Source organism: Garra rufa, chromosome 5, assembly GCF_049309525.1.
Source record: "Garra rufa chromosome 5, GarRuf1.0, whole genome shotgun sequence".
Lineage (NCBI taxonomy): Eukaryota > Metazoa > Chordata > Actinopteri > Cypriniformes > Cyprinidae > Garra > Garra rufa.
In genome coordinates this window covers 33,528,411-33,556,046 of record NC_133365.1, presented here as the reverse complement: position 1 = coordinate 33,556,046, position 27,636 = coordinate 33,528,411, and the positions used below count along the sequence as shown (strand labels likewise).

Sequence of the window (27,636 nt, the reverse complement as noted above, 5' to 3'; positions counted from 1 at the left end):
TATTCTTAATATGCCTAAGAATATTAGGCATTTTTAGGGTCAAAATCGGTTCAAAATATCGGTGATCGGTCTATTTGATCTGTAATAATCAGTATCGGCATTGGGCCTGAAAAACAGTCAACCCCTATAGCTGATATTAAAATTCTATAGTATTTTTTACCCCCCAAAAAAGAAGAATTTGACATACAAATTGATGTGTACAAGTGTATTGCCGATATAGTACAAGTGTATTTAGGCATCACAGCATTATAACATATACAGTAGTTTGAAAAATTTAATATTTTGAGATAAAGCCAGCCCTGTCCCTTTTTTACAATCAACCTTTTTGTGTTTTTAAAGATTAACTATAAGTGAGTGTTGAAAAGTAAAGCCGCCAAAGGTATTGCAGTTTGTTTTTACAATGTAGGAATCTTTGTAAAGAATGGCTTAGATACTGCAAAAAAATCTCATACCTATTCTGCAGGGAGAAAAAGTCCATTAATCCTAAATCAATAATTGCCTACGCTAATCTGTAATCTTCTGGTTCAGCATTGCGCTGCATGTCTCTGTGTATTTAACATTCAGGCAGAAAATGAAGCCAACTCACGCCATCACAGGCAATGCAGTGTGATGTAAAAGAAACTGTTTAAACAACGTTTTTACCGTATGGCCTTTCTAACAGAATACCCTCTGTTTTGTCCTCTCTTTCTCTCTCTCTCTCTCTTCCTCGTACCCTGCCTCTCATTCCACAACGGATTGCCTCGCCGTGTTTTGACTGACAGAGCTCCCAGCCGAAGAAGGTAAATATTGATCTTTCCATCATGTTGTTACTGCTCTCTCTTTATGGGTTGCACCATTAGCATGGGCTCAGTCATTCTGTTTTACTAGAGAGAGGTAAACTTTAAGACTTACTTTAAGACTATGCACACATGCACTGCGTTATAGCTGTGTGGTTTCCGAAACTTTACCTAAGACCCACTTGTCATTGCATATTTTAAATTGTTGTCTGTCAATCTGTCTGTTTGTCATTCTCATATCCGTCTCTCTCACAGGTAAATCACTGTGGGAGTTGGTGGTGGAGCAGTTTGAGGACCTACTGGTGAGGATCCTGCTGCTGGCAGCCTGCGTGTCTTTCGTAAGTGATTTATTATCTGGTTTAGATGTGGTTCAGAAATTCTATTTTATTCCCAGCACAATAAAGAGTATGACAGCCAGACCCCACCATAAGTTTTATAGCAGTTGTAGTTCATGCAGTAAGGTGAGGTAATGCAGAACACCAGACAGAATGAACTGCCAACACCATCTTTCAGATCCAGTTTGCATTCTGGTGTGCGAAACCTCAGATTTCACTAAATGATTGACAGTAATTAGAGCACAGAGGAGAGGGATTTTTTTTATCTCCCCTTTTCATTTTAAAATGTGTCTTTGTAGTCAAATGATATATGTAAAAGCTTCACCAGAACTCATTTGTGTGGTTTAAGGTCATTTACCTGGGTGTCTTATGCTCACAGTAGAGAGCACATGTAAATGATTGGGTGACTTAAAGTCAAAGCTCATTTGTCCATAAACCATGTCAGAAAACTCCAAAGAAACTAGCTGTGCACTCAGCACTCTTTTCAGTTAGTCCTTGGAAAGAAAGCATTAAACATCTTTAGCTCTGCACATTTATCACCTGCAAGATTGGTACAGTTGTTTATCTTAAAAGTGTTAGGTCAGGTATAAGTCTTTGAATTAGACACTTTTAAAACTACATACTTTCATTATCGTCTACTCAGTTAAATTAAAGTCATTTAGATTGAGGTTTAACAACTGTTCGATACGGGGCATACAGTAAGACACCACTCTTATGTAGATAAAACACAGCAGAGAACAGAACAATCATGATGTTTTTAAAGTTTAGGTTTTAGTTACAGTTAAGTAGATAAAAGTATTTAAAAGTATTTTTAAAACTGACATCCTAAAAATGCAGTGATCATGGTGGAAGATGCAGAATAAACGGTGCGAGACAGGGTGCAAATAGGATGAATTTAGAAACAAATAATCTCAAGTTTATAGTGTCGAAAGTCTAACACCCCTCTCACCCTCTCTCAATTGGCTGAAATTTTCTCTGAGAAGTTACGTCTGTAAATTCATGGCAGTTAAAGAACCACAACTTAATATATTTAGAACGATATATCTATAATAATAATATGTATAAACACTACCTTTCAAATGTTTGAGCTCGGTAATATTTTTGAATGCTTTTTAAAGAAACTATTATGCTCACCACAGCTACATTTATTTGATCAAAAATACAGCGAAAGTGTAATATTAGGGATGTAACGATATCAAAATCTCACAATATGAAGTCCACGATACAACATTCAAATATGATATTTAAAAAAAAAGACAAATTAGGAAATTTTGTACATTTTAACTTTGAGAGACCAATGTTCTTAACTAAGAAAAAAGTCAGTGAATTGACTGAACTTTAAAGGGTACTTAAGTGTTATACTGTCTCAGTCTAAATTACATTCACACTGGTGTTTTAGGAAGCCAAACAAATTAGAATATAATAATAATAATAACAATGTTATGTTATTGTTATTCCTATGACAGTAATAGCCATATATTGTAAAACAATTGCACTGTAAAATAAATGAAAATGAATATTTTATATGTTTTTCTTTACACTACAGTAGAATAATTACAATACTTATTTCCTAATTTCTACACTTGAAAGAGATATTTTGAATTTGGACTGCAGTAACGTTACCCGTTTAAACCTCTAGCTGTCAGCAATTCATACTGCACTTTTGAACTTTTTATTGAGGGAAACGGCAGTGGAGTTTTTATTCTGATGGAAAACTCCAGCTTTGATGAAAACAGGCTTCCAAAAATGCTCGACAAATCTAGTGAAATGCTGTAATCATCTGCCATGAAAATAAAGCATAACCGGTGGCCGTTGCATTCCTAAGCGCACGCCAAACTCGCAGAACATGCAGTAAATGAGTTCTCTGCATTCACTGTGAACTGAGCCGTTCTGAGGTGCGGAAAACGCCGGATCGTGAGCTGATTGCTTGAATGAAGTGTTCGCTTCGCTTTGAAATGTGCAGCGAAAACAGACTTGATGAATGATTAAGCCATATTGTGCTTTCGGGCTTTAGTTTGTTTGACAGATTCTGAGCCAAACCATAATGGCACAAAAGACAACTTTAAAGACTTTTTATGTTAGAATATTTTAAAAATCGACACTTTTTGCATGGAAGACCTTTAGAGTTTCATATCATCATGTGACCATGACAATATCGCAATACCACAATATCGATAATATCGTTACATTCCTAGTATATACACTACCTTTAAAAAGTTTGACTTTAAGTCAGTAATGCTTTTGAAAGAAACTCTACAGTGAAAAGTGTAGTATTGTGAAATATTAATGCAATTTTAAATAACTGTTCCCTATTTTAAATTCATTCAAAACATTATATCTATCAATTTATTGCATGCTTGCTGACTCTATCTTACTTTCTTTAAACTAGAGTAGTAAACTAGAGTAGATAAACTATCCTTATGTTGTGACGTAATGAAAGTGTTGCTGTGGTTCTGCTGAGCAGGACTCCAGACTTTCCAAAACTCTGACTTGTTAAACTGTTGAGCATAGTCTGTTTTTCTTATTGGCTTTTATGAATTTACCTTTTTATGAACTTTCCGTCTGACTTCAAGTAGCAACAGGGGCCACGGTCGAACCACTCCAGCCCCCCGCCGTTCTGTGAGAGTAATATAACATGAGCGCATACACGCTCTTGCTCACCCGCAGTGGAACGGACGGTCAGACCAGACAGACAGTCTTTTTTTTTTTTTTTTAAACAATAACACACGTTAGCTGCTGTGGTCTTTGTGTAGATGCTTTTTGTTTCCAGACATCTGCATTCAGTGTCATCTTCAAGTGCATCAGCGTTTGGAGCTTTGCTCATGTCATCCATCATTGTGTCTTTCATCCATACTTTTATTGTCTTAACCATGGTTAAATTCTATGAGGCGAGCACCAGTCTTCCGACCACTGGAATCCTGCGGAGCACTTGAAACTGATAAAAATATTGCATTAGACCTCCCAGAAACCTTGTGTGTGTGTTTGTGTGCAGGACAACTGCTATGGTGCAATGGAAATACTCTGGGGAGATCAGCCCAGTCTTAGAACTCATTTGTGTGCCTTTTTGAATATATTAAAATCTTTAGCATTCAGCTTTCCTGACTTTTTTGCATGTTATGAGAACAAAGCCGACGGTATCTAAGCGACGGGGGAGCCACAGAGACAAAAATGTACTGTTTTGTTTTTTATTTATTTATTTTGTGTTTTGAAGTGTTGTGTTATGAGGGTATGATAGCCTGACTCATTCTAGAACAGCATGTGCTGGGAATGAAAGCTATTGGATGGAAACAAACATGTGCAGCCATGCGACTGCTGGTCCCAAGACACCCCGAAATGGCTGCCCATTTTCATTTCAGTTCATTTTAGATAACTAACTATATTGCTTCTGTCCTGATGAGTTTTTTTTTATTTCTGCTCTGTCGTCTTCATTTTTCATTTTAGCTGTTTCTGACACGTAGATCTAGTCCGTCGATTACTGGTGTACAGCGCTCTCCACATTATCAGTCACGACTTCAGAAGATCTCTGGCAGACTGTGCATCAGCGTAATGTCATTTAGCTATTTTCTATTAGACCTCAATATAAAATGAGAATCTTTCACGCTCGAGACTCCAGCACAGTGCCGCACGTCATCAGAGAAAAGGTCACTTGAACAATGGATAGACTTCCTGTATTTAAATGGTAAAGAGTATGCCCACTGAGAGGCTCTTCCTTTTGATGATTTGAGAAAAGCTTCTCAGTGGAGCAGTTTTAAAGTTTTTTGAGTTTTTATGTTTCCAGGGGGAGACGTTATGAATGATGCAATTTAGGTACCACTTCAACAGGTGGAAATTTATTATCAGAAACTTTCCTAAAGTCATATTTTGGTCACTGTGAATAACTTTTAGCTAGTGATGGCATGAAAACTTTTTATTTATGTTTGTGCTATAATTTTCAGTTCTTTCAGTTTCAAAAAAGTGTAGTTAGGAGTTTGTGTAGGCTATCAGATTCTAAAATCTCAAAACATTTGCAACATAGGGGTATTGGAAATACATGCCTCTGTATACATTTCTGCAAAACTGAAAAAAAAAATCACTGTTTCCAGTTGAAATGAACACTGAAGGCAGTAAAACTCCAACAACCTTTATTCCTTTTCACACAAAGTATGATTTACAGGTTCAGTTTTGATTAATAAAGCCTAATTTTCACTCAATTACTTGCACAATACAATGACTTCAAAACAACATTAACATCCTGCACTATTAGAAAACTGATACTTTTGACTGTTGTCTCACATACAGGTTAATATGCATGAGTTTTCTAATTCAGTGGGTTTGCTTGGCAGCTCACGCAATACGGCATCGCCCTTGAGTGATGAAGATCTCCGGTACGAACTCCGTGAAACAGCGGCTCGACAAAACAGCTCAAATCAACATAAGGAAGTTAAAATAGCACGGATGCATCAACAAATGCGTTTTTATATCACTTTTGCATTTTTTTTTACACTTTCGGTTAGGTTTAGGGTTGGGTGTAGGAGATATTTCCAACATGATAGAGCATTAACATTTAGTGACACTCCCTGGATATTTGAATTCTGAACAAAGGGTTCGTACACGAGTAGAAAATTTAAGGCCTGGAAAAGCCTTGATAATAGCAACATTCCTGAAGTGGTACTTAAAAACTACTTGAATTATTAAAATGTATCTATGAAATAAGTGTGTAATTTTTTCAAAAGCACATATCTTTTCATGCAAAATTCACACAGTTTCGAAAAACATCATGCCGTTTTCCCGCTTATTTCATAAAACTGTTGAGCTAAGCCAGTAGTAGTACTGACGGTGTCGTGTAAACATGGCTGAAGACTCGAAAAGATAAACAGATGAACCGAATCAATTAAGTGAGTCATTTACTCTCTGATTAATTCAAACTTGTGACTTCGATCATTCATTTCAAGCGATTCACTAGCAAAAACTGATCAAATTAAAAGAGCCATTTAAATTTTTTTTTTTTTTTTAAAGCATGTATAGTTATGGGTGAAACAAAGCTTTTTGAAACTCTAAATCAGTTCAACCATTGCGTTGCAAAATGATTCACTGTTTCGAAGTGCTCCAATCGGATCACGATCCACGCTCCAAGCTCCAAGTCCTGTTTTGAAATTAAATGCTTTGCGAATTAGTATTCAAATCGGGACTTTAGCGTAGATTTCGAATCATTTATTCGCAGAATGATTTATGAACCCACTTGTGAATCATTTGATTTACATTGGGATTTCGGAGCAGGTTCGTGAGTCATTTGATTTAGATTAGAATTTCACATATCATTTTTTTAGCAGATTTTTATTTATCTTTTTTAGAATTTGAAAGATAAGACATTGTTTGATAAGTGAGATCTCTGAGTGAAGTCCTTGAAAATCAAGTAGTGCTTGAAAGTCTTGGAATTTCATTTTACAGTATATGTATTATTAACCATGTAAACCGCCGCAATACGAACCTGTTTAGTAAAAACACAGCAATACGTGCCTGTACCAACGTAATAATAACATGCCACGGTTATGTATTAAACGTGTGTTTTAGCACCACTCTCTGGACATTTCACTTTGAAACCCTACATGCAGTAGGGTATGGAATTACAGTGATGCAAAAATGTATATAGAGGCTCGTATTTTCATGAGCCTGGGTTGCCAGAGATAATCTTGGTCACCAAATATTCAGTGGTCAAATTGATCCAGACAAGCAATACCACTCGTGTTGTAATTGTACGGGAATGCATACATGGTATCTTAAAGGGATAGTTCACCCAAAAAGGAAAATTGTGTCATCATATACTCACCCTCCATATCTTTCAGAACCTGAATGACTGACTTTCTTCTGTGGAGCACAAAAGAAGATGCTTTGAAGTCTTAGAAAAATGTTCAAACTAATAGCGGTTTGTTTGCCATTGTTTGTAAGCGGAACCGATCTAGTCAGTCCATTTGTATTCTGTTTGAAGTATAAAAACTCGAAGGAATGCAGAGAGGATCTACAGTCTACTGATATTTATGAGTGAATAGGCCGCCCAGAGCCATGACTTGACAGGATTTAGCTGAGCTCTGTGATCTAAACTCTAAGCCACTCATCTGTGTGGCTTTCCTCAATATTTCAGTAATTGTCATCTTTCCACCCGTTTTGTTTTATGGAGTCCTTTTTGCTCTTCATCACTTTCTCATTCTGCCTCTTCGACTATTTTTGGTCTCTGCATTCACTCCCCCCTCATTTGCCTGCCCATCTTATTTCACGGTTACTCAGCGACTTAAAGAAGCCTCTGCATGGGACACATCAGTTTGTAATGAAAGGTTAAAGACAGACTGCTCTATGACTGATCTAGCTGCTTAGAATTAGGTGGAAGGAGAGAGAGAAAGCACTGTGTGAATGCATAATATCAGAAAGGTCTGTGGAGGACACCAGGAAAACTGTCTTTTAAAAAGTACATGATGTGCCTAAAAGTCTTAGTGTATTCATGGCTATACAACTTAGCTCCTTGTTGTTGACTTTTAGTGCTATTGAACATCTTTCAGGTCAACTCACGTCTTACTTTTTCCGAGTTTCGATCTCTGATGTGAAGTTGAACAGATGAACACTGACAGAAAGTAATGAACTTCAAGGCCTTCTCTGCGATCTCCAAAAATCAAGCTGTCACATTCCATTCCAGCTGGATTTTCACTCTTATGTTTACCGTATCATACATATTGCGTGAACTGCTTTTTAGCTTCTAAGGTAACTGGGGTTTTACTGAAAAGGCCTCCCACCCTGAACTCTCACATATCTGCCCGGGGCATGTACCTGATGGCATGATTTCACTGGAATACTTGTAATGGGTGTGGAATAATCCAATATCTTGTTTCATAACAGACAGAGCCTGATGTTTATTGTACTGTTTATTTAACAGTGGTACTGTCGGGTTCTTGGGGTTCAACAGAAAGTACTTTTTCAGTTGTTTATTAGTTTTAATACTTTGCTTTCTCTGCCAATAGATGATGTTTTTTATGTTTATGAAAGAAGTCTGCTCTCCAGGGCTGCCTTGGTTTGATCAAAAATACAGTAAAAACAGTAATGCTGTGGAATATTTTTACAATTTAAAATAACTGTTTTCTATTTAAATATTTCCTATGATGGCAAAAATAATTTGTCAGAAGTTATTACTCCAATATTTAGAAATATAGAAATCTTTTGTGACATTCTAAATGTCTTTACTGACACTTTTGATCAATTCAATGTGCAATGTGTCCTTGCAAGTTAAAATTAGTTTCTCTTCTCCCAAACTTATGTAAGTGAAGACAGTGGTGAATTGTATAAGAATTTAGTTTTATTTAATTTGAAGAGAATTTTTGAATACTTGAATTCTCACTTCAATAACCTTAACAGAACGGAGCTTTGAATGTGAGGTAGGAGTAATTTATGTTTTGTTTGTTCATTAGGTGTTGGCACTGTTTGAGGATGGGGAGGAGTCGACCACAGCGTTCGTGGAGCCTATTGTCATCCTGCTCATTCTGGTGGCCAACGCAGTCATTGGAGTCTGGCAGGTGGGTGGTTGTGTGGGCTGAGAAATTGAAGGACCACAATGATTTTCAACTAATGATCAAATCTATCTTCACAACAAGTAATGTCAGAACAGCGGGTCTACTTGACTTCCTGCTGTTTAGCATTAGATATACTGCGACTATTACTACTACTACACCCACTACTACTACTACAACTACTACTAAACAGTTCTGTTCCTAAACAAATGATTATCAGGTGTTCAGATGTGTGTATTAGTGTGTAATAAGTTACAATTATTACACAATATCTGGACACAGTAGTGGACTGCATTGACAGTGCTAAGAGATTTACCTAATTAATCCTAATCTTATCAATCCTATAATCCTAGTCATGCTATATTTGACTTCTAGCTAAATGTAGAACTCACACATGTGCTATGCCTGTTATTACTGTTGATATTAATGATGCAGCTATAAAAAATTAGTCTTATAAGATGTTAATTCTGTGGCTGACAACCAATATGATAATGCCAGTATTTTTTTTATTTATTTTTGTTAATTTTAAATATTTGATTGATACTATTAATTTTAATATAATTCATTTAGTGCTGGGCAACAATTGATCATGATTAATTGCATCCAAAATAAAAGTTTTTGTTTATAAAATATGTGTGTGTGTGTGTGTGTGTGTGTGTGTGTGTGTGTGTGTGTGTGTGTGTGTGTGTGTGTGTGTGTGTGTGTGTGTGTGTGTGTGTGTGTGTGTGTGTGTGTGTGTGTGTTTGTGTGTGTACTGTGTACTGTGTATATTTATTATGTATATAAAGACACACACATAGAGTATGTATTTTGAAAATATTTGTGTATCTAAATTAGGGCTGGGCGATATGGCAAAAATGTAATCTCGATATTTTTTTCCCCATATTGAACGATAACGATATATATTTCGATACAAGCTGTTGATGTTGCCATCTTTAAAATAGTATCCCAACAATGACTAAAGCCACAAAAATGAAAGGGTTCATTAAATTACATTTAAAGTATAGTTTATTAACAAAAACAGATTACAGATTTGGCCTTAAAAATTAAAACAACTTACTAAAATAAAAAAAATAAAAAAGTTGTGACAGAGTATGTTAAATGAGAGTAAATGTACAAAATGTAAACATAAAATTATTGTAAAAACATAATTTGTAACACAATTATTTATTTATTATTATTATTAACACAATTGTTTATTTTCTCTATTATAGGTTGAGCTATTTAAATTAGAGGCAACCACTGTATTTTGAAACAATCTACAGTATAAATAACAAAAAATTACGACACGGTTCTTTCTTAATCGTATTAAGTGCAGGTAATTCAGCCATAATCAAAGTAGGCTACTCTCTAAATATTCAAAGTGCAAATAGAGACGGATATTTCAAGCATGATACAGAGCTATAGACATACACAACCTATCATAGCCTACATACAAATAACAGCCTAGATATGTCATGTAGCCTAATTTGCGTGCATTGGGGGGATTAAAATTGCTTTTGAATGCGCGTGCGTTTTTTGCTTTCGGTTTCAGTTTTAACAATCGCGCCAAACTCTCAGCTGAGCTAAGAGTCACTTTTCAGGTAGCCAAACCACTTATATAACGGAATTCGTGCTACCTTTTTTGTCGACAATTTCAACATCTTTGGATAATAACTCGAAGTTAGTTTCACTTTCGTCGCTGCTTCCTCTCTCTTTTTTTTGTCGTCCTGGTGTTAAGTTTGCTTCGCAAAGTGGAAATGAACTTTGTACTTTGACGTGCACACGCACGCTGTACGCTGATTGGCTGTTGTCGCATATTTCTACTGTGTGATTGGCTCTTAGATTAATCCATATCGAGCAAAAAATGTCTAGAGCCTATCATCGTTATTAACATAAATTTTATCGCGATTCGATATGATATCGTTTATCGGCCCAGCCCTAATCTAAATACGTGTATATTTATATTTATATAATTTATATTATATATAAATATAGTTAATATATAAACATAACATTTTTCTTAAATATATACATGCATGTGTGTGTATTTATATGCACGTAATAAATATACACAGTAATAGTGTAAATGTAATGTAATGTAAATGTAAATGTAAATGTAATAGTGACTGATCGTTTTCCAGCACTAAATTATTTATAATATAATATTTTGAATTCATATTATTTTTATATTCTAATATTTATTTTAATATTCTAAATTACTAGGGATGCACCAAAATGAAAATTCTGAAATGCGTTGTAATAATTATTTGATAAATTTATTAAATAATAAAAAGTAATTTTGTAAGACTTTTCAGTTTAGCTAAATAATTTTAATGATACAGATTTAAAAAAAACACACAAGGCAATAAAAAAACCCACTTTTATTGAAGGTAACACAATGAAATTGGGACAAATTATCCAGATAATGTATTTTCCTACAAAGCTTTTATTATCAGAGCATGTGACCAGGGTTTAGCGTCACAAGAGGGTAGGGTCACTTTGCTTTTACGGTGAGAATGAGCGGTACATAAGCAGAAGGCGCATTTATAGAGCAGAATATTGCTAGAGACAGCGCTCATATTTTCTGCCACTTTTCTCCTTCAGTGGTCAATTTCAGTGCATCCGAAAATGTTTATTTATTAATTTATTTTACTAACTTTTTTACCATTAACATTAAAATGTACAGCAAGAAAGCTAGATAATCATTTATTGATTTTAAAACCTGTTAGGGTTTCAAAAGAAATCTATAAGAGTAGGCTACTGTCGTTTTATCCTAATCAGACCAAGCATAAGTGAAACAAAATTAAAGGTTGTATCAGCGATTTCTAGCCTAAAACATAAAGTGTCAATTTCAGCTGAGCTTTCTTCACGATCCACTCGCTGCCTGCCCCATAAATTGTCTGTGAAAAAACACGTCTCTCTGGTCAGCCTAGGGTCCGAGATATGCCAAAAAAACAATCGGCGCTATCAACTATTGCACAGATAAACAAACTGTGTTCCAACCAATCAGCGTCAGGGGTTTGGAGTTGTGGACTTTCCTACTGGTGCAGGGATGTGAGGGAGGCGGAGCGAAAGTCCACAACACCAAACCCCTGACGCTGATTGGTTGGAACACTGTTTGTTTACGTGTGGAAAGGTTGGTAGTGCCGATTGTTTTTTTGGCATATCTCGGACTCTAGGCTGACCAGAGAGACGCGTTTTTTTCACAGACAATTTATGGGGCAGGCAGCGAGCGGATCGTGATGAAAGGTCAGCTAAATTTGACACTTTATGTTTCAGGCTAGAAATCGCTGATACAACCTTTAAATATGGACTGTTGCCAATGCGATCCATGTGTATCCTTGCTGATGCTTTGTGTGGCTTTGTATGGTCTCAGGAGCGAAATGCAGAGAACGCCATCGAGGCTCTGAAGGAATACGAGCCAGAGATGGGCAAAGTCTACCGCATTAACCGCACGGCCGTCCAGAGGATCAAAGCTCGAGACATCGTGCCTGGAGATATTGTGGAGGTTTCTGGTAAGCTTGGACCTGTTTTTACTCTTTTTCCCATTCCCCCTCATAATTGTTCCTCTCTCTCTCTGTCGATTTAATAAAACCTCATCTGCACTCTGTCTCTTCCCTTGAGTAAAGAGAGGGACTCAAATCCGCAGAGAGATGATGTTTCTGGAACAATAAGGATACGCCACAGCCTCCAGCTTAAGTCCTGTGGACATTTGGAGGTTTCTTCTGAACATTTACCCATGTGGTCTGACATAATATGCAGTGGAGGTGGCCCAGTGTTTTTTTTTTTTTTTCCTTTCTTCCAGTCATCACCACCTCTCACTGTACCCAAAACACACAAACACAGGCTGTCGTTTTCCTTAGTCTTCCCATTGGCTTATGTATGACTGCCCAGAGTGTGTGTTTGTGTGCATTTCACCGCAACTCTGCCCTGAACGGCAGCCCTTCAGGGTTTCTCTGTGTGTGTGTGTGTGTGTGTGGGCTCCTTGCCAAAAACTTGAAAGCAGAGCAGGAATATCCCAGACTGTCTTACGTAAGTGGCTTTCCTGTGAGTATGAGAGTGCCAAGCAGAGACATGCAGGAAAAATCAGTATGTGTGTGCGCATTCTGTTCATTGTACAAAGCTGAAAAGTGACTGTAGTGCTCTTTCTCTTTCTGTCTTACCTCTTTTTGAAACATGTAGCTTGTTTTCCATACTGTCAGTCCCACCGTTCTCCACCTTCATGTGACTGCAGGTTTGCCAATGCCTCCCTCACACATCCAAACGTGCCCAGTCTCTGTTGAGGACCCTGCCAGTGTATATGCAGACACTGAGATAAAAATAGACCTGTTGTCATTCTGTTAAAATTTGACCGTATCTGTGCATCACGCACAAATATAAATGTGCTAGTCTGGGCTTCAAAGTAATCAGTGTTTGCTTCTTTAAACCCCTGCTTGCTAATGATCTCCAGTCTGCATCAGAGTAGAAGAGAGTGTGGAGTAGAAGAGATGAGGGGAAAGGAAACGACAGCGAGGATCTGCTTTTTACTATTACAGTGAAAACAAAAGAAAGATCGCACTAATAATCCCTGTTCCACTGTAAGATTTCCAGATTCATGTTCGAGAGCAGCTGCATTCATTCAGAAACATGGATGCGGCAACATCGCTGTGAATGGGAGTGAAAGTGAGAGAGTCAAAGATGCGGGGGAAACGTGCGTACAGAGAGATACAGAATGTGTGAGGGAGGTAGAGAAGGGCTGAGCGGTGCGAAAGCGTGAAAGACAGATGAGCAGGAGGGAACGATAAACGCAGCAAGATGCACAGAGAAAGAGAGACAGGTGGAATTAAAGAGATGGGGATGAGATCTGGGTTACATTACCTGTCTTAGCACGGTGGTAACAAGCGTCTCTTTGTTCAGGTGCACTGTTTGGTCTTGTGCCTTGACAAGCCCGCATTCCAGCGGCCAGATTCCCCTCTCCGCGCACGTACACGCACTCCCGCTGTCAGACTTCACCCGTCTGACATCTGTGGGCCCTGTCACCATGGTAACCGGCCCTAGAGTCCCTCCCATGTCAAGGTCAAACTGACAGACATGTAAAGTAACTACCAGACATCACTGTCAGTCCAGATGTTTCCAGCATCAAGTTTTTGTCCTTCCTGAAAGCAAAAATTGTAGCACAATGTGACAAAACCATGCCCAGTATTTAAAGTTATGTTCAGCTGTGGTAATATACAGCTATGTTAAGTTGGATTTTGGACCAATGAGATGTTACTGGGGAGGTAACAAGCAAAATGCAACTTTAAAAGTAACAAGTTATGTCCTGGTTTGTGGGTAGATTATTTACAAATTGTAATCCATTACAGATTACATGACCGTAGTTAGTAATGCAATCTAGGTTACTTATTTTAGGTAATGTATTCTGAGTTTTTGGATTACTTTTAGATGCTTTTTGTTAAACTTGTTTAAAAAAAAAACTTCCATTCAAAACATAAATGTATCATATTGATATAAAAAAGCAAAACGAAAAAAAGTATGTAACCCTGGACTACAAAACCAGTTTTAAGTAGCACGGGTAAATATGTAGCAATAGCCAAAAATACATTGTATGGGTCAAAATTATCAATTTTTCTTTTATGCCAAAAATCACTAGGTTATTAAGTAAAGATCATGTTCCATGAAGATATTTTGTAAATTTCCTACTGTAAATATATCTAAAATTTTTGATTAGTAATATCCATTGCTAAGAACTTCATTTGGACAACTTTAAAGGAGATTTTCTCAGTATTATGATATTTTTTCACTCTCGGTTTCCAGATTTTCAAATAGTTGTGTCTTGGCCGAATATTGTCTGATACAATCAAACCAAACATCAATGGAAAGCTTATTTATTGTTTCATATGATGTCCAGGGTCACATATATTTCATTTCTGATATCATCAGCATAAAAGACATTAAACATTAGATTATAGAAAGATTAGAGTGAATAGTGAGTTTATAAAAACTAAGAATTATGAATATTTTATTTAGTTACCTGCATGTCAATACATCCATTAACAACATCAGAGAACTGTAAACTGTGTGGATGTGTTGTTAAATTCTTAAAATATTTACTTCCCCAGCAATATTTCAAGCAAATACTATATTTATTATGTTATAAACTATGACATTACATGCCCCAGAGTCTTCCAGGTTTGAAACATTTTTGTCCAGACTTCCAGAATCAAAAATTATGAATAATTTACTTCTATTGTGTGAATAATATGTAATCATGTAATCCATAAAAAGTAACTGTAATCTGATTACAACTTGATTGACTGGTGATCTGACCAATTTTGTCCGAAAAATTTTGTATATTGACATCTTTCCGTGGTTGAAATCAAATAAGTTCTGATGTTCATTCATTTTTTTTTTTGTGCTTTAAGTAAATAAGAAAAGATGATCGGTTCACATGTCGATTGATCTAATAAGACAATACAATCATCTGTTATGACACATTAAAGAGCCACAAAACTGTATTTTTTATTTGCTAATAGCTAAGACCTTGTTTCATACCAGAAGTAACCTGCTCTGTCTTGTATGTCAGTGTGTGGTCAGTTTCCTCTTTTTTTCTCGAAAGGTTAGTTAGAAGTACTTCATTTTTAAAATCTGATTATGTAATACAGTGTACATTTTAGACTTTAAAAAATATGCCATAAATTTAAGAAAAAGGGGTCCTTCGCAAGAGGATCATTGTATCTAGAAAACGTGGTGTCAAAAAATTTAAAAAATCCATGCTCAAGAACTATTTGAATAAACACTTCATTTTGTGTTGCTGGGTAGTTCAACACCATGGCCAGTTTGCTGGATATTTTTGGATTGCGAGTGAGATTTTTGGCATTTTCCTCTTCCTGAGGCCTTGAGCACTTCCCAGCCTGCAAGCTGAACAAAACTAGACAAGGTGAATTAGTCCGGGGGGAGAAGAGGAGAGGTGTTTCCACTCCAGAGGTCTGCGAGGGTGGAAACGGCTGGCACTCTATGTATCTTCTGTACGTTGTTATCATTGGTAGTGGGGGAAAGCGAGATGCCACTTCGATTCAAGATCCGTCCTCTGGTTTATAGCCACGCAAATCCACTAACGAGGTGCAGACACATTCACACGCATGCTGAGCTGCTTGTGCTGAGTTCACTGGTTATAGTCGTAGCATTTAACAAGTCCTGTTCAGTAAGTGGGAAGCGCTGGCAGGACGGAGGTGTTGTCAGCTGCATCTGCTGAAATATTTCTCAAGTTCTGTCTAACCCGACTATGCTGATGACATAATCTTGTTGCTAAGCACGATCAAACATGTGTAAGCAAACACACAACAACCCCAACCTAAAAAAACTTGCACTTTCTCTAGAGGTTGAATGAAAATTACTCATCGGAAAAAGGCACTTTGAGAACTATAAATTAGTTACTACAGAAAGAAAAAAAATCATTCAAAACAAACGGCAACCAACTTCTCGCTGCAGAGTGACAATTCCATCGGAACCTTTGGCGCAGACCACCACCGAGAGAATTGGAGGTCGGAAAACAGCGTTCAGACATTTTTTTGCATGCATGAGTACTATAGATATTTATAGATTATTTACACTTTTCAATTTCCAGTCAGCTCTTCATTGTGCCAGTGTTAGGCCAACGTTATGGTTGCGGTAATCACAGTGTCCGAAGTGGAACTTTCCTTTGACTGTTGTGGAGGCTCAAAAATAACATTCTCACTCTATTAGAATATCCAGAGAACCAGAAGGGGGTTTACAGAAAGCTTCAAGATTTGGAAAGATTTTCACGCTCTTTGGGATGAGCAACAGTGAAGTCATCGAATGTGTTTTTTCAAATAAATTCACTTTAGTCCCATCATCTTTTAGTCATGCCCACAGGCTCTTTTAGACTGTTTTGATCAGCGTTTGCAAACATCTTGAACTCGACAGCCTCTGTTATTACACCGTTCCACATTTACAAGTAAGCATGCGTCACCCGTTCTAATCAAGTTTATGCCCGATGTCCATGGAGGCCTGTTTCCTGCTATCAGATGCTTGCCATCTACTGTCATAATGTCTGTGTATATTTAGCTCACTTTGCATTGTTCTGGCTTGGTATGGCGAAAAGCGGTTCGCATTAGCATTTAGATGGGTTCAGTACCCATTCGCAGTGTGACCGAGTGGGTGGGAAACACCGCTGAGGGGGGAAAGAGAGAGAGAGAGAGCGATAAAATCCAAGAAAGAGAAGAGAAAGGTCCGTCGTTCTGGGAGCGTAAATAGGTTCCTGCCCACCGTGCCCTCTCTATCCCAACTCCCACGCAGAGCAGCCCCTGATGGGGGTGTTGTCTCCCTCACCAGAGACCCCAAGGCTGATGTGAGCCATTCCTGCGACGTGGGAGGAAGAGAAAGACCGCACTGCTGAGAAATCATGTCCAGAGGGTTGGAGCAAAAGAATAGAGAAAGCAAGATGGGATGAGAGGATGTTTTTTCTGTACACAATAGTGTTATGCAAGATCATGTGACTATGACTAACAAATGATTTGTCGTGCAGCAAAACACCATTTTTTTTTTCGTCCTGTAAAAAAGCTGGCATTCAACCTTCTTCGGAGTTTCACTTAAGCACAATTCTTTCTAGAATTTCCGGGCCGCTCGTCCACTATCTGTCTAACAGTGTGTAAAAGACTAATGGGAAGTGTGGCTGCTCTCTTGCATGTCTTGCTGCCCCCAGGCACCTCCAGCTCAGCCAAAGGGTTTAAATGGAGTATAATTACAACACTAAGGGTCTCTAATTGCTGTTAAATGTCCGTTAAGTGCCCCTGCAGTCTTTTTGTCCTGGTCCAGGAGCTACATGACATGGGGATGAGAATTTGCAAGCTCACTGACACCCACTGTTTTATATGATATATATACAGTTGTGCTCATAAATTTACATACCCCTTGCAGAATATGCTAAATGTTAATAATTTTGACAAAATAAGAGGGGTCATGAAAACTTTTATTTTTTTTATTTAGTGCTGTCCTCAATAAACTATTTAACATGACAGATGTTTTTATTTACTCCACAAGACAAAATAATAATTGAATTTATATAAATTACCCCGTTCAAAAGTTTACATACCCTTGAATCTTAATACTGTGTGTCGTTTCCTGAATGATCCATGACTGTTTTTATATTTTGTGATAGTTGTTCATAAGTCCTGAGCAGTTCATCTGCCTGCTGTTCTTCAGAAAAATCCTGTATGATTTTGATATGCAAACATAACTCATACATAACTATTACAAAAGGTGAAGACATTTACTGATGCTTAAGAAGGCAACACAATGCATTAAGAGCTAGGGGGTGTAAACTTTTGAACAGGATGATGATTTGGAAATTTTTCTGATTTTGTTTACAGATTTTTCCATTTAGTATTGCACTTCAGAAGATACATAAATATTATGTCTCCCAGACGACAATATAAGTAAAATTTGCCCTGACCATTCAATTCAAAAGTTTACACCCCCCAGCTTAATGCATTGTTTGCTTTCTTGATTTGTTTTCATCTTTTGTAACAGTTATGTGTGAGTTCCTCAATTGTCCTCAGTGTGAAAAGATGGATCTCAAAATAAAAAAAAAAGTTTGTTGAGAACCAAATCAGCATATTAGAATGATTTCTAAAGAATCCTAAGTAGAGTGTTGGTATATGTGACCCTGGACCACAAAACCAGTCTTAAGTCGCTGGGGTATATTTGTAGCAATAGCCAAAAATACATTGCATGGGTCAAAATTTTTGATTTTTCTTTTATGCCAAAAATCATTAAGAAATTAAGTAAAGTTCATGTTCCATGAAGATTTTTTATAAAATTCCTACTGTAAACATATCAAAATGTAATTTTTGATTTGTAATATGCATTGTTAAGAACCTAATTTGGACAACTTTAAAGGTGATTTTCTCAGTCTTTTTGATTTTTTTGCATCCTCAGATTTCTGATTTCAAATAGATGTATCTCAGCCAAATATTGTCCTATCCTAACAAACCATACATCAATAGAAAGCTTTTTTGTATATTATATCTTATGTATAAATCTCAGTTTTGTCAAATTTAACCTTATGACTGGTTTTGTGGTCCAGGGTCACATATGTAGAATAATTGGCATGAATTCAAAGGAAATCTCCAGAGCTTTCTGTGGAAATGTATGTGTTTAGATTACATGCAGATGTTCATGCCATAGGTCAAAACAGATTGGCAAGATGTTTGTTTGCAGTTTTCAGAAAAAAGAGGCTAATTATTTGTCTTTTGCTATTTTTCAATATGCTAAACTTGTGATTTGCTGTATCATCGTTTGTTTGAGCTGTGAATGCGCAAGCAGATCCGTGCATCTTGTGTGATGAGTGTATGTAAAGCTTTGTCATTAAAGGGATAGTTCACACATAAATGAAAATTAACTCACCCTCAAGCGGTCCTAGGTGTATATGACTTTCTTCCTTTTAGATCAGTGGTTCTCAACCTTTTTTGGGCCAGCGCCCCCCTACCCATTATTCAGGTCCCTCACCGCCCCCCATCAAATAAATCGTAGTCTAATTGTCCTCAATGAATATTAAAATTTATTGTTATTAGTATTTTGTGTTTATAATAGGACTGTTATTATATTTATAGCAATTCAAATGTATGGGGTCATTACAAATTTTACGAAATTAATTTAAGGATGCATTGAATTGAGCATTTTTTTTTACAGTAAATTATATATATATATATATATATATATATATAAAAATAACATTCATTTGCAGTTTTTAGCAAATTGTTGATTTTCATTGCTACAGCTTTAGTGTTTTTGTGATGCTGATATACTTTATTGCCCCAAATTTAAAAAAGACTAAATAAAAATTCCTGTTTAGAACATATCCAAAAGGACATTTTTACATAAGTGATTTTAGTTTGTTCTTCCATTTCTGGAACTCTTGAACACCCTTTTTACTGCTGTGTTATGTTTGGATATTTTCAATTAGCTTTCAGTAAAAAAATAAAATAAAAAATATCCCTTGGAAAATACCCTGCTTTTTGAGAATATATTGAATTCCCTTTTTTCTGAGATAGTAGACATGGTTAATTTTGTGGGTAATACCACATTTACACATGCATGGAAGAAATGTAAACTCTACTTTACTATATTTCACAATTTTTAGAATATTTAAAAGTTTGCTTACAAATACCTTAAAGAAAACTAAGTACAACACTAAAAGTTGGGACGTTTTGTAAAATGATAAAATCTATGATTTGTTAATTCTATTTAACTTTTATTTAATTGACAACATTACAAAGAAAAGAAAAGTCACAAAAGTGCAACACACTCCAAAACAATTGGGGCAGAAGAAAAATAAAAGTGAAAAGCTTATTATAGAATAAGCTAAACTGTTTTGAAACAGTTGACAGGAGGCAAGTGAATTGGTAATAGGTGAGGGGATCATCTTTGGGTATAAAAGGAGCTTCTCAGTCTTTGCAAGCAAAGCTAGATCGTGGCTCAAAATTTGTTTATATTAACAAAAATATATTGGCCAGTGTAAACATTGGAATTTGTTTCTTTGTACTTCAGTCAATTAATAAATGTTAAAGAGATCAAATTACATATTCTTATTTTTTTTGTAATTCAGCATGATTTCTGAAAGATCATGTGACACTGAAAACTAGAGTAATGAAGCTTAGCATAAGAGGAAAACACATTTAAAATATATTTAATTAAAAAAGCTTTTTTAATGGTATATATATTTTTTAAAACAAACAAATGCAACCTTTGTTCATTCATCCATTAAAAAATCTTATTTGCCTTTTTTAATAGTAATGTATATTTTATTTATAATATTTAGGCTATTTTAAAAGCATGTAACCTATCTAAACCCAAATATAACAGCCCACATTAGCATGTACATACTTTTATTTCAAATAGGCCTATATGTAATTGAATGCCACATGACATTCATGACATATTTGATTTGACTGGGCAAGAAATATCATTATCATTAGTTTCCCAAGGAGCAAAAAAGCAACGTGCAGTAAAAAATAGGCTGGGCTGTTATTTGTGAGCTTTGAATAAAATTAAATTTGGCATTTAAAAAATTAAAAAAAAAAAAGCTTTCATATTATTATTTTTTTCTAAACAAGAAAAAGCATCTCATGCTTGACCGTGACTATTGTTGTAAACTAGCAGCCAGTTAACACTTAAGGTCATTGCACACATTGAGTCCGAATTTTTCGCACGTTAAAAAATAAATACCTCACGTTATGTTAATCACACTTGCACACTGCCTCCAAATTTTTCGGATCGGGTTTGATTTTTTTGCGTTTTTCGCATCTGTAGCAAGCATTTTGAGAGGTGTTTTGACAGTTCAGAGCCACCGTACAAGCGAACGCCAAAATCCAGAATTGCGTCTGTCAAGTTCATTCACTTTGTCCCGCAGCACAAAGCACTGTAAAGGTCCTTGTACGCTGAGTTCGCAAAAATTAGTGGTCTTCTTAATATTATGTGGCTCCAGTAATGCTAGCAAAGCATCAAAGATTACTGACATCCTGAAATAAACTCTGAATCACCCGAGATAATCCCGCAGTTTATTAATAAGGAGGTGCGCCTTAAAAGTATTCCCTCACTCCTCTGTATCTGTTTCTCTTTTTAGGAAGAGAGTCAGTGGACAACATCGTTCTATTTCGTCGGACTCAGTGTGCAAGGTTTCTGTGCGTGACGAATTTTTAGGATTACGAATACGAAATAACCTATACGAACGTATACTGCTACACTGGCCGCGAACGGCACATCAAGTTGCGTTAAAGCACGTAGCTCCCGTTATAATGAGTCATTCAGTAACTGAGCGAGAGCGCTACAGTAAACGCATTCCTCGCGCTTATGCTGCAGACAAGTCGACAAATAGAATACAGAAAGTGCGCTTTGATGCATCCAGTGTAGAAATGGCTTTAGGATGTGGCAGACCATTTTCTTCTGCAAGATGTAGCTCAAACATATTCGGTTTGAACTCGTCTTAACCAAACGCCCCCCAAAACCACCTCAGCGCCCCCCTTTCAAAATTATTGCTTTCAGCGCCCCCCGAGGCTCTCCCAACGCCCCCTGGGGGGCGGTACCGCCCCCGTTGAGAAACACTATTTTAGATGAATCCAAGTTATATTTAAAAAAAATGTCTAGCTCTTCTAAGCTTTATAATGTCAGTGAATGGGTGGTGGAATTCAGTAGTCCAATAGTAGTCCAATAAAAGTACATAAATCCATCATAGAACATACTCCACACAGCTCCATTGGGGTTAATTAAGGCCTCCTGAAGTGAATCGATGCGTTTTTGTAAGAAAAATATCCATGTTTAAAACTTAAAACTGTAATCTCTAGCTTCTGCTAACTGTCGTACACGCATTCACAAGAGAGTAGTTTTACAGCGGATGATATAGGACAGAGGTGAACACGGTGCCAAACGTGTAAGTGATGAATACGAAAGCACTAGGAGAGAGCAAAACAAAACTTTCGTGAGACTAGCATATTCTCACCGCAGCTTACGCTACGCCTACATCCTAAGTGATCCACTGGAACGCCACTCTCTTGTGAAAACGCATACGACATTTAACAGAAGCTAGAGATTATGGTTTATAAAGTTTTAAATATGGATATTTAAAAAAAAAAACAGATTTGCTTCAGAAAGCCTTTATTAACCCACCAGAGCCATGTGGAGTATGTTTTATGATGGATATACTTCTATTGGACTATTGAATCTCAACAGCCATTTACTCCCATTATAAAGCTTGGAAGAGCCAGGAATTTTTTTTTTAAATATAACTCTAATTGGATTCGTCTAAAAGAAGAAAGTCATATACACCTAGGATGGCTTAAGGATGAGTAAATAATTTCATATTTGGGTGAACTATCATTTTAAGTCTACTGCTCAAAGCCTAAATGGCTGCAGGAGCTCACAAGACCTAGTTGAAAACAACACATATTGACTGATTCTGTCTCATCTAACTGGCTGGGCTTTTCCCAACTCGTTTTTTTCCCCTTTTGTATTAGAAACACTTTTTTTTTCTTGTAAGCATAGTGCATGAACCAAATATCGATCACTCCGTGTACTCTCATCAACTGGCTATCGAGCGGTGTTCCAGCGTGTCTGCAGTTAGTCTTCGAGGTGGTGTCTCTCTCCTCCTTTCTCTTTTTTTGTTTCAGTTGCTTTTTTGCTTTGCTTCAGGCTTTGTGTCCTAGTAGCTTCGATCTGTTGTAATTAAGTATTTACCTGGAAAACAAGAGGTCAAGAACCACCTTAAATGATGGGTGTGCAGTGACCTGTATTATTTCATATTAATGATTGCAGTTTTTACCCCTCCGGCATATGTCCTACACATCTTTTTTGACTTGTCCCATATTCATTCAGTAACGTAGGAGTGTCATTGCCTGTTTTTTGATAAAGTAACTGTCAACCTGTTTTGTTTTCTAGTTGGAGACAAGGTCCCAGCAGATATCAGGATCACTTCAATCAAATCCACCACCCTAAGAGTGGACCAGTCCATTCTCACAGGTACTGTGGATGTCTGTGATGTCTTAGCATTTCACTGCTCAGATCTCAATATGACTTGATTTAAAACTCCCAATGTGTTCTTTAGGCGAGTCTGTGTCTGTTATCAAGCACACTGATCCTGTGCCAGATCCACGAGCTGTCAATCAAGACAAAAAGAACATGCTGTTTTCTGTAAGCACTTCACTTCCTGTTTTGAACATGTAATAATCAGTATATTTGCATATGTGACCCTGGACCACAAAACCAGTCTTAAAGGGGTAGTTCACGTCCAGAACAAAAATTTACAAATAATGTACTTACCCCCTTGTCATCCAAGATGTTCATGTTTTTCTTTCTTCAGTCGTAAAGAAATTGTTTTTTTGAGGAAAACATTTCAGGATTTCTCTCCATATAATAGATATCTATGGTGCCCCTGAGTTCGAACTTCCAAAATGCAGTTTAAATCCAGCTTTAAAGGGCTCTAAACAATCCCAGCCAAGGAAGAAGGGACTTATCTAGCAAAATGATCAGTTATTTTCTAAAAAAAAAAATTACATTTGAACTGCAAATGCTCATTTTAGTCTAGCTCTGCGTGAAATGTGTGTATTCCTGTTTATGACTGTTAGGGTATGTCGAAAAACTCCCATCTAATTTTTTCCTCCAACTTCAAAATTGTCCTACATCACTGCAGAAGTACCGACCCAGTGTTAAAAAGGTGAACATGCAAAGAAGTTTAAACGCTCTTTACAAAAAAGCATTTCGGAAGTTCAAATTCGGGGGCACCATAGATATCCATTATATGGAGAGAAATCCTGAAATGTTTTTCTCAAAAAACATAATTTCTTTATGACTGAAGAAAGAAAGACATGAACATCTTGGACAATGGGGTGAGTACATTTATCTGTAATTTTTTGTTCTGGAAGTGAACTACTCCTTTATGTAGCATGGGTATATTAGTAAAAAGAGCCAAAAAGACATTGTATGGGTCAAAAAAATTCCTACCGTATCAAATTTTTTTTATTAGTAATATGCATTGATAAGAACTTAATTTGGTCAACTTTAAAGGCTTTTTTCTTAATATTTTGATTCCAGATTTTCATTTAGCCAAATATTGTCCTATCCTAACAAACCATACATCAATGGAAAGCTTATTTATTCAGCTTTCAGATGTATAAATCTAAATTGAAAAAAATTGACCTTTATGACTGGTTTTGTGGTCCAGGGTCACATATAACAATTACTTCATGAATATTTTCGGCTTACCTCATGGCATTTTTAATCTTGTCATGCAGTACATAATTATTCTTTGCCTTCTTCGTGTCAAGACTTAAGTATTCTGTTCAGTCTAAACATGCGCTTCCTGTCTGCGTTCACTTGCGGTCATTCAGATGCTCTAAGTAGGCATGCATTTGTCCACTCTCAATCCACTTATGTTGCGTTAACATCATCTGGGGATAGGGAACACCCCAGGTGACGTTATTGGCCTAGTAAGTGAAAGTATGACGTCAGAGTTAATGCAGTCTGCCTGTTTTCTTCTTTAGTCATTTAAAATAAGCTGTATATGGCCTACGTGCTTTTATAGTCCTGCTTTATGCATTTTCCAACACATCGTGGTAATGAAAGATGTAGTTTCCTATTAGAGGAAAATATCCCTAATGACATTATAGCCAACTCCACACAAGTCAATGATTTTTCCAAGCTACGTTTTATAAAATTATATGGGACTGAGGAACTTCTGATGCTGCTGTTGTTGTTGTTTCCAAGTCTGCAGAAGTGTAAATTTAGATTTGAAAGGTCTTTTGGTGGCTTTGTTCCATTTAAGCGTATATGTGCTTATATGTGCATGTTCTCATGTTTTCCAAAAGGGCACAAACATTGCTGCGGGTCGGGCCATCGGTGTCGTCATCTCCACCGGTGTTTCCACCGAAATCGGTAAGATCCGCAACCAGATGGCATCGACCGAACAGGAGAAGACCCCGCTGCAGCAGAAGCTGGATGAGTTTGGCCAGCAGCTCTCAAAGGTCATCTCCCTCGTCTGCATCGCCGTCTGGGTCATTAACATCGGCCATTTCGCCGACCCGGTCCACGGTGGTTCGTGGATCCGAGGTGCCATCTACTATTTCAAGATAGCTGTGGCCTTGGCAGTGGCGGCCATCCCAGAGGGTCTGCCAGCTGTCATCACCACCTGTCTGGCATTGGGCACACGTCGCATGGCCAAGAAAAACGCCATTGTTCGTTCTCTGCCCTCAGTGGAGACACTGGGATGCACCTCCGTTATCTGCTCAGATAAGACCGGGACCCTGACGACCAACCAGATGTCTGTCTGCAGGGTGAGTGATGTGGCTGTTCAAACCAGAAGCAGAGTTGGTGTCTCATTCAGCATCAGAACTGATGTCTGCGGGGAGATCTTGATTTTATGTCTGGGTTGATGACAACTTCATTTTTCATTCTCAGGCTTCTGCTGACATATGGTCCTGTGTGAGCTTTTTTTCATTTTTTTTATATATAGCTTAAACAACATAGATTTGAAGCTCTTTTTTCCCCTACATTCACAAGAGGTGATTTATTGTGCACTATAAGCAGAGCCAGAACGTATTTCAAACTGAGGCAGTGGAGGTCGCCCTAAAAATTGCATTCTGTTTTCAAACTCAAGATAGATTCCCTCGAGGAATACCCCCTTTTTTGGGGAAAAATGAGACCCTTTAGGTCAGAGCACATCATATGAATTCCTTTTAGACAACGTCTTGGAATTCTTTCCCACTGATTCCAGACCTGTGTGTGTCCTGTTACTGTCGTTTCGGATGCACTGGCAGGTGGGTTTCACAGGCCTGGATACTACAGTGGTGTTTACCATCAGAGCAAGTCTTTGATGCCGTGCCAGGGCCTTTCATACAGAGCTGAGTGATGCAACAGCAGCAGCTTTCTCTGGCTGCCATATGGAAGGCCACAGAAACATAGCAGGCACAACATGAGAGGTGAGAGAGAGGGAGTTGGAAGAGTACTGAACTTGGTTGGATGCTGAAAAGCAATCCAGAGCCAGTCCAAAGGCTCAGCTGCACTTTCAAATTAAATAATGTTTAGAGACTTGTCTTGAGGGTTGGGCAATAATCCCTTCCCTTCAGCAAACAGTCACTCACATGTAATCACAGCAATTAGCAAATGAGAATTACACAGTTCCCTATGAACAAAATCAAGGCCCGTCTGACTTTGAGAAGCTACACTGATATACGTTACAATAGAGAGGAAAAGTGAGTAATCCGTTGATTATTCAGACGATTAATCGAGTAATCAGATAATTATAATTTTTTTTTGTAGTAATAAAAATAGACCTAAACAAACAATAGCCTTTAATATTACTTAAAAGACAGATATAATAGCAACAAAGCAATAATAATTTGTTCAAATAAAGTATCAAAAGCAAGTAATCAAATGGTTTAATTGAGCAAAACTGTTCAAATACAGTACTTAATATATTATAAACAATAGAGCTAATGTACATTACACATTATAACAAATGACCTGAGAGGGCGCCAACGGCCTGACGATTGTTTTTACACTTTACTGCACGATCTATTCTTTGTTTAATTTTGATGAAACCACATTTAATTCAAATTTCCACTTAATCTTTAACATTTTTCCAATTGTTTACAACAGAAATGGTACAGCCAGTGTAATTTCTTGAATATGTGGACACAACGTGTAAACAGTTGAGTGAGGGTTTAAACTTTTATTTTGGAATTGCGATGAACAGTTAGCATATTAAGAAAGATATTGATGTTATCTATAACTCTGATGCAATGGCACACGTTGCGATCCCAGATGAACGTTTTAATAAACCCAAACTCACAACAATATGCAGATATGGAGTTTGAGACGCTCCACACACATGGATTCATGAATTTTCGTCCTTGGAATGGACCTCTTGAGTATTCAAATTGAATCGAGGAATCGTGACAGCCCTAATAATTTCTGTTTTATGCTGTCTTTAATGTTTTAGTTTACATTACCACATTACAAACAAAAACTGAACTGCCTTCTAAATAGCTAACTTCACAATGGTCCTCATCGGAGCACTAAAGTAAAACAGTTTAAGTGTTCATTTATTGTAATAGGTATAGAAATGCATACAAACTACTAGTTTCCTGTGTAAAATATATTCAACATATCAAAACTGCCAGTTTATTTACACTGTGTGGCATATGAAGCGCAAACACCATAGACAAACTTATTGATTATAATGGGGGTGTTCTGTTTTTGTAACATCACTCTATTTAAGTTGTATATTGTGTGTTCACATAGTTTAGTCTAAGTGAATTACAACATAATTTGAGGTTACAGACTCGCTCCAAGTAACAAATTCACTTTGGATTTACAGCTGGGGTTTTTGGCACAATTGGAGCTGGAATGCATGTAATTGACACTTTGAATGATTATTTAATCACAGCAGTTGTAAATGTAATCTTGATTGTTAATAGTGCAGAGACATACACTACCATTCAAAAGTTTGGGATGTAAGAAAAAGAA

General features: G+C 37.0%; 1 protein-coding gene across 2 annotated transcripts in view; it reads left to right on the top strand.

Moving 5' to 3' along the window:
• atp2a3 (ATPase sarcoplasmic/endoplasmic reticulum Ca2+ transporting 3) overlaps nt 1-27,636 on the top strand; it is an 83,367-nt gene that overhangs the window by 23,101 nt on the left and 32,630 nt on the right. For both annotated transcript variants that reach the window (XM_073839813.1, XM_073839814.1), the window contains exons 2-8: nt 762-779; nt 1,032-1,114; nt 8,542-8,646; nt 11,999-12,137; nt 23,053-23,133; nt 23,219-23,304; nt 24,978-25,442. In XM_073839813.1, coding sequence (XP_073695914.1) covers nt 762-779; nt 1,032-1,114; nt 8,542-8,646; nt 11,999-12,137; nt 23,053-23,133; nt 23,219-23,304; nt 24,978-25,442 — 977 coding nt within the window. The remainder of the gene's footprint in view (nt 1-761; nt 780-1,031; nt 1,115-8,541; nt 8,647-11,998; nt 12,138-23,052; nt 23,134-23,218; nt 23,305-24,977; nt 25,443-27,636) is intronic.